This window comes from Gopherus evgoodei, chromosome 4 (genome assembly GCF_007399415.2).
Source record: "Gopherus evgoodei ecotype Sinaloan lineage chromosome 4, rGopEvg1_v1.p, whole genome shotgun sequence".
Taxonomy (NCBI): Eukaryota; Metazoa; Chordata; order Testudines; family Testudinidae; genus Gopherus; species Gopherus evgoodei.
The window spans coordinates 128,285,223-128,300,879 of NC_044325.1; the positions used below are offsets into that span (position 1 = coordinate 128,285,223).

At 44.5% G+C, this 15,657-nt stretch overlaps 1 protein-coding gene across 1 annotated transcript; it reads left to right on the top strand.

Moving 5' to 3' along the window:
* The first annotated feature begins 351 nt into the window (after positions 1 to 351).
* On the top strand, positions 352 to 11,513 carry LOC115651250 (proto-oncogene Mas-like). The gene is given in 3 exon segments (XM_030562191.1): positions 352 to 503; positions 10,695 to 11,344; positions 11,347 to 11,513. Coding segments are annotated over 3 exon segments (969 nt in total).
* The last annotated feature ends 4,144 nt before the right edge of the window (positions 11,514 to 15,657 follow it).

Sequence of the window (15,657 nt, forward strand, 5' to 3'; positions counted from 1 at the left end):
CAAATTTATTTGAGCATAAGCTTTTGTGGGCTGCAGCCCACTTCAGGCCAGACATGGGTATGAGTGTCATCAGACAGTTTTTCAGTTCCATACAAAGCAGAAAAAAGACACCAATCCTCTTAGCTGGCAGAAGAGAGCCCACAGCAGGGCACAGACAATGACAGGCAAATGTTTTGGGTGGTAGCATTGGCACCAGCTGTTGTTAAGAAAGGAAAGACACCTCTCAGTGCTAATGGCTGTCAGGAGGTACAAGCTGGTGCTGTATGTGACCAAAGGCAGCAGGGAAAATGTCCTCATTAAGTACAAAAAAATCATGAACTACAACAATAGAAATATTCAACAATATTAATTATGAGGAAAACAAGCAGTGGTACCCAGACTGAGGATGTAGACGGTGAAGAGATTTCTCTTAATGCAGAAGCCAAGGAACCAGAGGACGATCTTGTTCCTCACCAGCCCAAGGAAGCAGATGAGCAGGGTGATACCATCAATGATCACTGCAGGTAAATCATATATTTGGCATACAGTCCTATTTTCTGGACCCCAGAATACAAGCTAGGCTATGCAGGAGACAGGGACACTCCACTGAGATCAGTCATTATGAAACCTCTGCTCTGTGATACTTGGTCTTTCCCCACATAGCCCCATTCAGTCTAATGGATGAACCACTTCCAGGGTAGCAGAGTTCAACAAACTGTCAGTCCTTTTCAGAATCTTCGGCCCCATCTCTGGGCCCTTTAAGTTCCCACCTCGCTTGGGCTTCCCAAGAGAGCCTTGTCCACGTCTCAGGGCTGAGGCCACTTTCCCAGTGATTGGTGGGGGGGACCCAGGCCCATCTACTACTCCAGATCCCACCCAGAGACCCTATAAACAGCAGCCACATACTGCTGCCTCCAGTTCGTTGTTGCTGTTCCCTGGGTCTTACCTGACATAGGCCCTTTCTTTTCTCCCTACCCTCAGGGCTGAAGTTCTCAGATCCTCCTCGCTGAATGCCAGTGCCACCCAGCCCCCCGTCCTCTGGTTCGGAGCTCAAGGCCGACCAGGAATGAGCACCCCTCCACCCTTGCTCCTCTGGCCCCATGGGAACTGACCTGCTCTTTTTATCTGATCGTGCTGGGTTCTGATTAGCTGCTTCAGTGCAACCTGTCTAGGCAGTCCTTGAGGACACACCTTTTCTGCTTCTTCCGGCGGTGGGATGGGCTAGGCTTTATAAAGCTGCGCACAAGCGACCAGGGAGCTTAGCGACCAGGAGCTGCTAACAGGGAGTTTTGCAAGGGAGTTCTCCAGGTGAAGGAGGAGCGCATACAGCATCTGTGGGGTAAGTGACTGTCTGCAGTGTTTGGGTTGGTGTGTGTGTTTGGGGGTTACTTGCTGTGTGCTGAGCTTGTGTTTGTCAGTCGGTTTGGTTTGTTTGTTTGAAGGACCGTGTGCTGTAGCTGGCAGTTGGAGGTGGAGCTACTAGGAAGGTTTGAAAGCTAGAAGCCTCTGGTAATTGGCTGAACCTTAACCAGTGGGCGGGGCATTCACTCAGGCCAGGGCTTTATAAAGCTGCGCACAAGTGACCAGGGAGCTTAGCGAACAGGGAGTTTTGCAAGGGAGTTCTGAAGGGGAGTAGGAAGGGGGGGGTCCCTTGTCAGTCTCATCTGTGACCCATTGGTCCCCTGAACCCATAACCTGAGCCACATCGAAAACCTTTCTGTTTACAGCAGAGAGGAGCGGATAGGGAGCTGTAGACAGGAATTTGAGAGTGTTTGACAGAGGGAGGCTTACAATGGTGAGGAGGACCCACAACACCTGTGCCAGCACTGCTTCTGTCTCCTCCACCTGCACCTGTAGCCAGACAGAGCACCAAAGCATGGATGCTTTTACCCAGATTCTGGTGTGGGCTTGCAAAGACTGTAATTTGCAATTTCCACTTACTGATATCCAGGCTGGGGGTGGCATCCAATGTGAAAGGTGCCTACTGGTGGAATCTATCAGGCAGCAGGTGGGAGAGCTACAGGAGGAGGTGGCCAGGCTGAGGAACATCTATGTCCATGAGCAATTCCTGGACAGTATCCATGTGGAGACAGCTGATGGTGATGTCCCAGTTGACAGGACTACTGACACTCCAGTGAAGGAGGAGATGCCTCAGGGTGTATCTGACACACCAGTGGAGGAGGAGGCTCAGGGTGGACACAGCCAGCTGGTTACTTCTAGCAGCAGGCAGTGCTCCACCGCTGCTGCGAACCCTCCTGCTGTGGTAAAAGATAACCGTCATGCTCTTCTTGATACAGGAGAGAAGAAATCACCCCCAACAGTTAAGGGGGTGAAGCCTCGTACCCCTAAGGCTGGGAGGTCTGCTGCCACCACTGATAAGAAACGTAGGGTAGTGGTGGTTGGAGACTCTCTGCTAAGGGGGACGGAGACACCCATCTGTCGCCCTGACCGTTCATCCCGTGAGGTATGCTGCCTGCCAGGGGCCCGTATCCGAGATGTTACAGAGGCATTGTCGAGGATTATCCGGCCTTCTGACTACTACCCCATGCTACTCATCCATGTGGGCACAAATGATACTGCGAGGTGTGACGCTGAGCAGATCAAGAGTGACTACAGGGCTCTGGGAGTACGGGTTAAGGAGTTTGGAGCGCAGGTGGTATTCTCTTCGATTCTTCCTGTTGAAGGTAGGGGTCCGGGCAGAAACAGATGCATCGTGGAGGTGAATGCCTGGCTGCGAAGATGGTGTCGCCAGGAGGGCTTTGGCTTCCTCGACCACGGGATGCTATTTGAGGAAGGACTGCTAGGAACAGATGGCGTTCACCTTTCGAAGCGGGGCAAGGCCTTATTTGCGCACAGACTGGCTAACCTAGTAAGGAGGGCTTTAAACTAGGTTCGACGGGGACAGGTGAGCAAAGCCCACAGGTAAGTGGGGAACAAGACCTGGGAGATGGGTTGGAAACAGGAGGGAGCACGGGCTATAATAGCAGAGAGGAAGGAGGGTCAGGGCAAAGCTGGGAGGCAAGATCAAACCAGTATCTTAGATGCCTTTATACAAATGCAAGAAGTATGGGTAATAAGCAGGAAGAACTGGAAGTGCTAATAAATAAATACAACTATGACATTATTGGCATTACTGAAACTTGGTGGGATAATACACACGACTGGAATGTTGGTGTGGATGGGTACAGTTTGCTCAGGAAGGACAGACAGGGGAAAAAGGGAGGAGGTGTTGCCTTATATATATAAAATGTACACACTTGGACTGAGGTGGAGATGGACATAGGAGACGGAAGGGTGGAGAGTCTCTGGGTTAGGCTAAAAGGGGTAAAAAACACAGGTGATGTCGTGCTGGGAGTCTACTACAGGCCACCTAATCAGGCGGAAGAGGTGGATGAGGCTTTTTTCAAACAACTAACAAAATCATCCAAAGCCCAAGATTTGGTGGTGATGGGGGACTTCAACTATCCAGATATATGTTGGGAAAATAACACCGCGGGGCACAGACTATCCAATAAGTTCCTGGACTGCATTGCAGACAACTTTTTATTTCCGAAAGTTGAAAAAGCTACTAGGGGGGAAGCTGTTCTAGACTTGATTTTAACCAATAGGGAGGAACTTGTTGAGAATTTAAAAGTAGAAGGAAGCTTGGGTGAAAGTGATCATGAAATCATAGAATTTGCAATTCTAAGGAAGGGTAGAAAGGAGTACAGCAGAACAGAGACAATAGATTTCAGGAAGGCGGATTTTGGTAAGCTCAGAGAGCTGATAGGAAAGGTCCCATGGGAATTAAGACTGAGGGGAAAAACAACTGAGGAAAGTTGGCAGTTTTTCAAAGGGACGCTATTAAGGGCCCAAAAGCAAGTTATTCCGATGGTTAGGAAGGATAGAAAATGTGGCAAAAGACCACCTTGGCTTACCCTTGAGATCTTGCGTGACCTACAAAATAAAAAGGCGTCATATAAAAAATGGAAACTAGGTCAGATCACGAAGGATGAATATAGGCAAATAACACAGGAATGCAGAGGCAAGATAAGAAAAGCAAAGGCACAGAATGAACTCAAACTGGCTATGGGAATAAAGGGAAACAAGAAGACTTTTTATCAATACATTAGAAGCAAGAGGAAGACTAAGGACAGGGTAGGCCCACTGCTCAATGAGGAGGGGGTAACAGTAACGGGAGACTTGGAAATGGCAGAGATGCTTAATGACTTCTTTGTTTCGGTCTTCACTGAGAAGTCTGAAGGAATGTCTAGTATAGTGAATGCTTACGGGAAGAGGGTAGGTTTAGAAGATAAAATAAGGAAAGAGCAAGTAAAAAATCACTTAGAAAAGTTAGATGCCTGCAAGTCACCAGGGCCTGATGAAATGCATCCTAGAATACTCAAGGAGTTAATAGAGGAGGTATCTGAGCCTCTAGCTATTATCTTTGGGAAATCATGGGAGACAGGGGAGATTCCAGAAGACTGGAAGGGGGCAAATATAGTGCCCATCTATAAAAAGGGAAATAAAAACAACCCAGGAAACTACAGACCAGTTAGTTTAACTTCTGTGCCAGGGAAGATAATGGAGCAGGTAATCAAAGAAATCATCTGCAAACACTTGGAAGGTGGTAAGGTGATAGGGAATAGCCAGCATGGATTTGTAAAGAACAAATCATGTCAAACTAATCTGATAGCGTTCTTTGATAGGATAACGAGCCTTGTGGATAAGGGAGAAGCGGTGGATGTGATATACCTAGACTTTAGTAAGGCATTTGATACAGTTTCACATGATATTCTTATAGATAAGCTAGGAAAGTACAATTTAGATGGGGCTACTATAAGGTGGGTGCATAACTGGCTGGATAACCGTACTCAGAGAGTAGTTGTTAATGGCTCCCAATCCTGCTGGAAAGGTATAACAAGTGGGGTTCCGCAGGGGTCTGTTTTGGGACCGGTTCTGTTCAATATCTTCATCAACGATTTAGATGTTGGCATAGAAAGTACGCTTATTAAGTTTGCGGACGTTACCAAACTGGGAGGGATTGCAACTGCTCTCATAGACTCATAGACTCATAGGTCAGAAGGGACCAATCTGATCATCTAGTCTGACCTCCTGCACAAGGCAGGCCACAGAGCCCCACCCATCCAATTTTACAACAACCCCTATCCCAGGATCGAATTATTGAAATCTTCAAAATTGGTTTGAAGACCTCAAGCTGCAGAGAAACCACCAGCAAGCGACCCGTGCCCACACTGCAGGGGAAGGCGAAAAACCTCCAGGGCCCCTGCCAATCCGCCCTGGAGGAAAATTCCTTCCCGACCCCAAATATGGCGATCAGCTAAACCCTGAGGACAGGGTCAAAATTCAAAATGATCTGGACAAATTGGAGAAATGGTCTGAGGTAAACAGGATGAAGTTCAATAAAGATAAATGCAAAGTGCTCCACTTAGGAAGGAACAATCAGTTTCATACATACAGAATGGGAAGAGACTGTCTAGGAAGGAGTATGGCAGAAAGAGATCTAGGGGTCATAGTGGACCACAAGCTTAATATGAGTGAACAGTGTGATACTGTTGCAAAAAAAGCAAACATGATTCTGGGATGCATTAACAGGTGTGTTGTAAACAAGACACGAGAAGTCATTCTTCCGCTTTACTCTGCGCTGGTTAGGCCTCAACTGGAGTATTGTGTCCAGTTCTGGGCACCGCATCTCAAGAAAGATGTGGAGAAATTGGAGAGGGTCCAGAGAAGAGCAACAAGAATGATTAAAGGTCTTGAGAACATGACCTATGAAGGAAGGCTGAAGGAATTGGGTTTGTTTAGTTTGGAAAAGAGAAGACTGAGAGGAGACCTGATAGCAGTTTTCAGGTATCTAAAAGGGTGTCATCAGGAGGAGGGAGAAAACTTGTTCACCTTGGCCTCCAGTGGTAGAACAAGAAGCAATGGACTTAAACTGCAGCAAGGGAGATTTAGGTTGGACATTAGGAAAAAGTTCCTAACTGTCAGGGTAGTTAAACACTGGAATAGATTGCCTAGGGAAGTTGTGGAATCTCCATCGCTGGAGATATTTAAGAGTAGGTTAGATAAATGTCTATCAGGGATGGTCTAGACAGTATTTGGTCCTACCATGAGGGCAGGGGACTGGACTCTATGACCTCTCGAGGTCCCTTCCAGTCCTAGAGTCTATGAGTCTGAGTCTATGAGGACCAACGGGCCTCGAAGGGCAGGGTGCACATTGTAGTAAGATGAGGCCCTGAAACGTAAACCCTTATCAAAGGTCCAGTATGAGGCCTGAGGCCTGAACTAAAGTCATGGTCAAGACTTTGCTAACATAAGCAAAGTTAAGCTGTGAGCCAGAGGCAGTCCCTGCTCACAGAAGCTGGCAAGGAAAGGGCTGATACTGCAAAAAGAGACATACCTAAAAGGTACTGGACACCAGATATCAGAACATTTGCATACTTCTACACTCCACACAGATAACAAGGAACAGGCTGACCCACCCCAGTGACAGGGCCAAAAGGGTAATAGGATGGATAGAGTTGTTTTGTTCGAACCAACATGTACAAGGTGAGAGGCGGCACCTTACTACGTAGAGGGGTTGTACCTTGCTAAGTAGAGGGGTTGCACCTCAATACGTTAGGAGTGATGCGTAACTTGTTTGTACCTCTGTATAAGAATGCATCCCTGAGTGGATGTCTTTGTCCAGCTTAGGGGGCAGTGGAAAGTCCCGCCACTGACTGAGCTGAGTCCGTTGCCAGGGAGCACATATGTACTGGCTAGCAGCACCTTAGCAGCGCCTTGGACTTCGTTTGGCCGGAAGCTAGAGACTGTGTTTCTCTTCAACAATAAACCTGGCCGACGTGCCTTCATACCTTACTAGAGTCTGTGGTCATTGGAGGTTCTCTCGGGATCTGCTGTGTCAGCTATCTGCGCACAGCTGGGGCAGCACACAGAGGAAACACACAAACGCAGCAGATTGATATCAACATTGAACAGAGCAGAGCACCACACCGGTAGCATCTGACAACACACCCTGTCACAGAAGGGTTCCTTATTTTTTTTAACTCTTTTAATTGTCTCCCCTACCGCTATTTTGGATGTGCGTGTTTAGCAGACATGCAAAGGAGTTTTTGTTTATCTGGTGACTCCTAAGAAAGCCAGGTCCCCAGAGTGCTGATTCCCATCAGAGTTAGTGTCCTGCCATTCCATAAAGCAGCAGATCAGATACCTTACAAACAATCACATCCCTGCAGCACCTCCCACTCCCCCATGGGCTCCTGACAAATGGCGGCCTCATGGCTGGGAATGTCCTTCTCTAGAGACCCCTTTCCAAGGCCATGCTTTACACCCCACTCTCGGGTTTGCTCACTCCCACTCCCAGCACCACACTCCAGCCCCAGTGTCTGCCCAAACTGCAACAACACATCCTTGTTCCTGCAGTTGGGCATAGTCACAGACAAGACCTTTCAACTCAGTTCACTCATCATGAACCCACCACTGTGGGATGCTAGTCTTTCCTGTTCTCCTTCTCTCACACACACCTGTTAGCAGAGAGCAGACAGAAGGTATCAGTGACTTGGACATTCCCAGCACTGTGTTTCACTGAATGTTCCAGCCAGATCCCAGTGAGTGGGAGTGAGAAATATCCAGAGAGATAATGGCCATGGAGGATACTAGAGACAGAGAGAGACACGGAAGATGACTGATATGTACAGACCAGCCTGGAGAGAGAAAGACTGACAGAGTTAGGGAGACAGAGAGCAATGAAGAGAGGAATAAAAAGGGAGAAAGAGAACGTGGGAGGGGCTGTCAGCCATGTATGTGCAGAGAACAGCCGGAATAAGAAATGTTGGGTGAGAATTGAAGAGTGGGATTGAGAGAGACAGAGAGAAAAAGAGACAGAGAGAACAGCTATGTATCATTAATGATGACAAAGAGCAGGCCCTTACCTTCCTTCCTTCCCTCCTTCCAACATCCAGTGTCCTGAACCAAGTATTTACAGGAGCTGGGCTGGGGCAGGTCTGCTTCAGCATCTCTGTCTCACGGTCACTAACTGCAGTTCTCACTATAGGATCTTCATGAGAAAGATCTCTGAGTAACAGTTTAATATAAAAACACTAAGAATTTCCCTGCCGGTCCCTGTGCAGCATCCAACACTCAATCCCTTCCCTGGTCCTGTCATAGAAATGTCTTCCCCACATTTGGCAGGGTGGCACACAGAGATCACAGTGTCAGGGCATCTCATGACCATTGGGCAGTTTGATAACATCAGACAGGGCTGTGTTTCCCTTTTCTGGCTGCTTCTGGCCTCCTGCACATAAAGGAAATGCTTGCACAAAGTTAAGTCTCACAGGATAGAATCACAGAAAATTGCTCTTCTCTGAGGCCTGGTCCACACTACACTGTTAAACCGATTTTAACAGCGTTAAATCGATTTAATGCTGCACCCGTCCACACTACACTGCTCTTTATATCGATTTAAAAGGCTCTTTAAATCGATTTCTGTACTCCTACAAAACGAGAGGAGTAACACTAAAATCGATATTACTATATTGTTTTAGGGTTAGTGTGGATGCAAATCGACATTATTGGACTCATTCTTTTACAGTAGCTACTCACAGTGCACCGCTCCAGAAATCGACGCTAGCCTCGGACCACGGACGCACACCACTGAATTAATGTGCCTAGTGTGGATGCACACAATCGACTTTATAATATCTGTTTTATAAAATCGGTTTAAGCTAATTCGAATTTATCCTGTAGTGTAGACGTAGCCTGAGAAAGGTTCCTGCTGTTTTAGGACGTTACCCTACTATGTTCATTAAAATGAAAATTTGTACCTTCTTAATTATTTAATTTTTCTAAATAATATATTTTTGGGACACTTTGGTTATGATTTTTGTGTCTTGAGATTTCCCAACATCAGAGTATCCGGGCCATGATATATATTCTACACATCCCCAAAGAGATATCTGATGTCTATATAATTTTCTCTGAGAAAGGTTCCTGGTGTTTTAGGGTGTTACCCTACTGTGTTCATTAGCATGTTCCCCACTACCCCAAAGAGGCAGATTATAAGAGTGACATCAGTAATGATCACTACAGGTAAATCATATATTCGGCATTAAGTACTATTTTCTGTATCCCCAGAATACAAGCTGGGCTATGCAGGAGAAAGGGACACTCCGCTGAGCTCAGTCATTATGAAACCTCTGCTCTGTGATACTCGGTCTTTCCTTCTCCTCATCTCACACACACATCTGTTAGCAGAGATCAGATAGAGGGAAATCAGTAACTCGGCTATCCCCAGCCTTAATTATTCCATCTCATCCCCAGTCTCATGGCCTGGAACAGCCAGATATCAATGAGTGGGAGTGAGAAATATTGAGAGAGATAATGGCCAGGGAGGATTCTGAAGACAGAGACAGACAGGGAGAAAGGGGTATGGGAGGAAACCAGCCTGGCCAAGCGAGAGAGAGGGTTAGGGAGGCAGAAACAGAGACTGAGAGGGGCTGTCAGCCTTGTAGGAAGGAGACAGGGGGTGAGAGCTGCAGAGGGGGAGAGAAAGAGACCAGCCAAGTATCACTAATGATGTCAAAGAGCAAAGAATCCATCCACCTTACTTTTCTTCAGTCCCATGCGTTGCATATCTGAAGTTAATGATGATTCCAGTTTGTTGAATAACAGACTCACCTGGAATTAAAGATTATGAATCAGTCATTAGTACAGCACTATACAGAATACAGAAAGAACAGATACATTACCAGCCTTAATGTGAGGTAAAAGCTGGCTCTGTGTTTCTTCTTCACTGTAACTGGTGGGGCGCAACAGTTTCATTTCCTAGCTAAATGCCAAAATTTCTGTCATTATATAAGGGTTTTAGACAGATAAACCCCTCTTTGCCAGAATCACTATCCCAGAACCACATGTTCAGATGTCATTTCTTACATTCTGATGGAATTTCCTTTAATATCCGTACATTCTTAGTTTACCTGATTGATGTGTGAAGGCATAATTATTTACAGCTGAAAGGACCAAGTGTTCTTCAAGATAATATATTTCAGTCAGTCCTTCTTCCCCTCGATCATCGTTCTTTGTTGATTCCCCCAACAGGAAACACCTGCCATAACAATCTTCCCTCATATCTATATAAGAGGATGGTTTTCATGAATATCTGGAGTTCTATTGACATGGAGGTGCCAAGGATTATTAGATACAGCCTAAAGCATAGAATTCCTGAATAGGGTTATTTGTAGGTTAAGGATCAGTACGCTAGGCCTTAGAATCCAACCATACTCTTTGTTAATATCATACAGATTCTAAATAATAGTTAATATACAAAATAAACAAATATGCAAAAAGAAAAGGACTAAAAGGGTTAATATTTACTAAAAGATACTAACACATGGGACCCCAATTGTATCTTCTTGGGAACTCTTTCTGAGGAATAATCTGTAATCCAGACTCTAAGAATTTCCCTGTCAGCTCCTGTGCAGCATCTGACACCTAGTCCCTGCCAAGTCCCACCAGAGAAATGTCTTCACAGTGGGCAGGGTGGAACACAGCGTTGACAATATTGGGGCATCTCATGAGCAGTTTATAACATCAGATAGTGTCACAGCTCTACCTCCCTGCTCTCACAGCTTCTGATCTCCTAACCAAGAAGGAAATGACTTGCCAAAGATTAAATCTCACAGAATACATATAATAGAAAGCTGTTCTTATCTGTTAAGACTCAAAGTGTATTTAGGATGTAATCAACTTGAATTCCACATTAAGAGGAACATCTTCACAATCTACATCCTCAACCTGGCTGCTGCTAACTTTGGCTTCCTTCTCTGCTTGCCTGGTTTCCTTATAACCTTTAATGCCAGACATTTATTTTGTTTTCCTTTAGCAGGACTTAATTTAATAAACTCATTTCATTTGCTGTCTTTGCTTGCATACAGCACCAGCCTTTATCTCCTGACAGCCATCAGCACTGAGCGGCGTGTGTCTGTCCTCTTTCCCATCTGGCACCGATGCCGCCGCCCAAAGAACTTGTCTGCCATTGTCTATGCCCTGCTCTGGGCTCTCTCCAGCCTGCTGTCAGGAATAGTGTATTCTTTATGTTTTGTTGATGGAACTGAAAATTGTTGGCTTATGTTCCTAGCCATATATGGCCTGAATTTCCTCATTTTTGCTCCCATCATGATCTGTGTCCAGTCTGATCCTGTTCATCAGTCTCAAAGTAGCTCACAGCGACATCAGCAAGAAAAGCTCTACACTGTTATCCTGCTCACTGTCCTCTTCTTCCTCATCTTTGCTGTTCCTCTCAGTGTAAAATACATCCTCGACCTTGTTTATGATAGTCACGCTAATGAGCTATCTTACCTGCTGGCTTCTATAACAGCAGCATCAACCCAGTTATTTACTTCCTAGTTGGGAGCTACAGGCAGCACCGATTCAGAGGCTGCTTCCAGGTCACACTCTGGAGCATCTTTGAAGAAAAGACAGATTTGAAAGAGCATGGAGAAACCTCCAGACAAGACACAGTGAAGATGTCAATTTAAATCTCGGCAGCACCCAGCCTAGGACACCCTGTTCTTGGGATGGAGATTTCCCTAGTTCACATCATCAAAGAAATTAGAGATGGACAGGACCCAGTAGGTCATTTGCTAAATTCTTCTCCTCCCTGACCCAAAGCAGGATCCTTCCTTGAGTTGATCCCCAGGTTTCTGTGCAGTTGTAAAGAATACCAGTGGGTCACATGGGACCCAATCCTCCTCCCTTTGGTATCAGTGGGGGAAGTCCTGTTGGCTTGAATGAAAGCAGGAACAGGTCCATAATGGGTTCATTAAATTTGTTTCTGATATGCTACTGACTAGTAATTTCTCTTGTGGTGGCTCGTGTCTTCCACAACAACAACTGAAATATGTCTCTGGGCAGGCTTGATCCAAAAGGCTCTAGCCAACTGAGCATCGGTTCCTGCCAAACAACCCCTTTGAACGTTCTCATATACAACATACCTGTGCCTTGTCTCTGTACAGACCTTTGTTTGATTTGTTGGGGTTCTCCTGGAAAGGGGCAGGAGTCTCAAACAAATCATGGCCCAGTGGTCTGGCCTCGTGTTTCTCCACCACGTTGTTTCTGCAGGTACATGCATCATTAGCTATCCCTGTCTCCCTGCCCCCATGACCCGTCTCAAACACTGTTTGCCACAATGGTGTGTTTGTTTCTTCAGGGCCCATAGCAGGAACCATATAACGTCTCTTCATAAGAAGCTTGACAGCCGGTTGGCCAGGGCCTTCGAAGTGCAGCCATCTTTAATCATCAGACCCGTTTAAATAGAAGCTCCTCCATACTTAGGGAGGGATGGCGCATGATACTTTTAGCCAATAGTTTAGGGCTGTCATTGTAAGGAGGAGCTTCTATTTAAACGGGTCTGATGATTCTATTTAAACTTTGATGATGTAAACTAGGAAAATCTCCACCCCGAGAACAGGGTGTCCTAGGCTGGGTGCTGCCGAGATTTAAATTGACATCTTCACTGTGTCTTGTCTGGAGGTTGTTGTTTGTTGTTTTTAAAAGCTGCCCCACGGACAGGATCTCTTGATACACGGTGTAAAAGGTTTTAAAATCATGTTATGAAAAAGTACAAAGATGCCTTACACGCATTTCATACTGTCAATTTTTCAGCAGCTGAGCGATGGTTCTTCAGAGGACTTGGAGGTTTTGAACACTGACAGCTCCGAAGGACCGAGTGGTTTGGGCCCAATCCGTTTTTGCCCAGACACAAAAGCAGATGCTTCACAGAATGCCGAAACAGCGGGGGACGCTTACTCTATAGGCCTGTACTATCTAAAGTTGAGGGAGAAATTCGGTATTAAGCTGGTGCGAGTTCATAACCGTAAAACAGCGATGCGTGCAATTGTGTGAGCGGCTGTGCACGGAATCATCAAGCACTGCCTGAGAGAAAAACAAAATGAAGATTGTCCTGGGTGTGCCATAGATGCCCCCGGTAAGAGGCATCATACCTGCGTGTACTGGTCTTTAGATGATGTGAATTGTACAATTAAAGAAATTAGCGGTAGTTTGTGTATGGAAAGTGTGTTAAATATCATCATCACACTGGGATACACACTGCAGTGCCTCTGTTTAACCCAGGAACGTTTAGCTCTAGGGGCAGAATTGGTGGACAAAGTGACAGAGGCCGAGAACCCCAATAGGGTTTTAGATGAAATCATCAAACTGACAGATAAATGTTTAATGCAAAATGTTGAACATCTTCTTCTTTCAGCAAATTACAAAATCTTGCTCAGAAAAAACAGTAACAGTTAGAGCGTGTTTTGGGAACAAAACAGGCCGAGTTGTAAAATAAAATGTCAGTTAAAAATAACTGTGTAAAGTGTGTTTTTATGGAGTTTCAGGGATGTGGGGTTTGTCAAAAGGAACAACAACAAAAGGTATATGAACGGCCTGTTCCTCTAACAAAGGCCCAACCACCTCACCCAGCCCTGGTGTTTGTTCATGAGGGTTATAGGCTCCCTATGGACTGTTGCAAAGCAGCCCCCAAAACCCCTCTTAAATCATACCATCTTCCGCTTCAGCTGTACCTTTTCATTTTCCACCCCAAGGCCTTCTGCATTAGGACTTAATCATAGCCCCCCTGATTTCAACAATGTCTCAGATCTCTCGTCTACTGTTTCATATTATTTAATGCTGTACATCACCTAGTGTTACAGTTTGCATAAAAGTGTTTTATAAAAACAAAACAAAATATATTCTTTAGGCCTTAGACAAGGTAATAATCAACAATATTGTAACTATTATTTTGCAGTCCTTGCTGCAATGTATCTTTTAGCTTGTTGTTTTTAATATTTCTGATAGGTCGTAAGATGGGGGGAGATAATACCTCATAAAGTGGAAAAGTGCTTTCAAACAATAAACGTTTGCCCATGCTAAAGCATAACAACTTACACAAACAGGCTGCCTACAAAACTGTTTCACTAAAAGAGTTATCAACATGCCCCCTAAAACTCAGGACAGCTTTCTTACCCGCATGGCCTTATCTCTGTGGCCCTGGCTTTTTAAAAAAAATGTTTGTCCTTGGTTTAGATTTTAAAAAACAGTTAAAAAAAGAAGAAAAAAGGGGAAGGGTGGCGGGGGAGGAGAAAAGTGTGTGTGTGTGTGTAGAGCTGGGGTGAGGAAGGCTCCATATCTCTGGTAAAACTTTAAAAAGCAATCTTGGGTTGTTTTTTTTTCTAATTAAAACATATGTAAACTCCCCTCAATTGCCAGTTTTCATATTCTTACTCAGTTGTTGTTTTAGTATCTTAAGACTTTTAGTTCACTAAACTTCTACAAAATAACTCTAAGAGGGGCCTTGTTTTGTTACAGCTCAGGCAATACTGCCTTTTTCATAATAAACTTTACAAAAACATAATGCTTCAAATATATGGGAAGGAAAATAAACTTCTCTCTGATCCACTGGATTACAAAATAAGGGGGATATAAACTAGCTGTTACTAAGGTTCTGTGGTTTTCCCTCTGGCGTGTTTTCTGCAAGCCCTCTTTTTAATTAAAACACACATGTAAAAATGTTAAATAAAGGGCTCTGTCTTTATATAGGCTTGTCTTTTAAAGTGTTTATTCCTCTACAAAACTTAATATAACTTCCACTTGTATGTGTTAAAAAACAGGCAAAGAAGCAGCCTTCTTCTCTCTGATCTACTGGTTTACAGAGGCTGTTTTTGCTGACAGCTGCTCTGCTGCAAAAGCCTGCTGTCCTTTACTAAAAAATGACCAGTGCTAGCCTAAACCTAGGGAAAAACTTTCTGTGTTTTTAAGCCTCGGTTGTTTCTGCGGACTTGCATGTTATTGAAACACCTATGCCTAAGGGGCTAAATGAAGGTTATGGGTCTTCAGGTAGGCTTGTCTTTTCAACTGTTTATTCCTTTCCAAGCCTTTCACCTCTCTTTGTTAAAAAGCAGGTAAAGAAGCAATCTTCTTCTCTCTGATCCAATGGTTAACAAAATAAGGAGTAACGTAAACTGTCTGTTACTAAAAATCTGGGGTTTTAAATATGGGGTGCTTCTGCCTGCTCTTTTACATTTTAATGAAACACTTCTTTTCTAATCCAATACCTTCAAAAGGCTGTTTCAAGTGGTTCACACTAAAAACCTTGGGGAGGGGGGAGCTTTTTCTTAGTAAGGGTTTTGTGGGTTTAGGTCTGGGATGCTTCTGCATGCTCTTTTTTTTAATTGAAACACCCCTACAAATAAAGAAATGTGTCTTCAGGTAGGTTTGTTATTTCATGTGTTTATTTAATACATTAAAAAGAGGGGGTTTTAGACATCACTTCAAAAAACACATTTTAAAATGGTTTATAGTATGTGTTGTTCAGCTTTTGTTACAGGGTCTTGGTTGTTTAGAAAAGAGCAGAACAGAGCTCTGCTGCAGCTTCACAGTTTTTACTAAAAAATAAGCAGTGCTAGTCTAAAACCTAGGGGAAAAACTTTTTTTTGTCACTATACATTACTTTTATAACTCTAGACTGTTTGTGCATGCTCTTTTTTTATTAAAACACCTATACCAAAGGACTGTGCCTTCATTTCAGCATGTCTTTTACCTCTCTTTGTTAAAAAGTGGGGAAAGAAGCAATCTTCTTCTCTCTAATCCAGTGGTTTACAAAATAAGGGGAATATAAACCGTCTG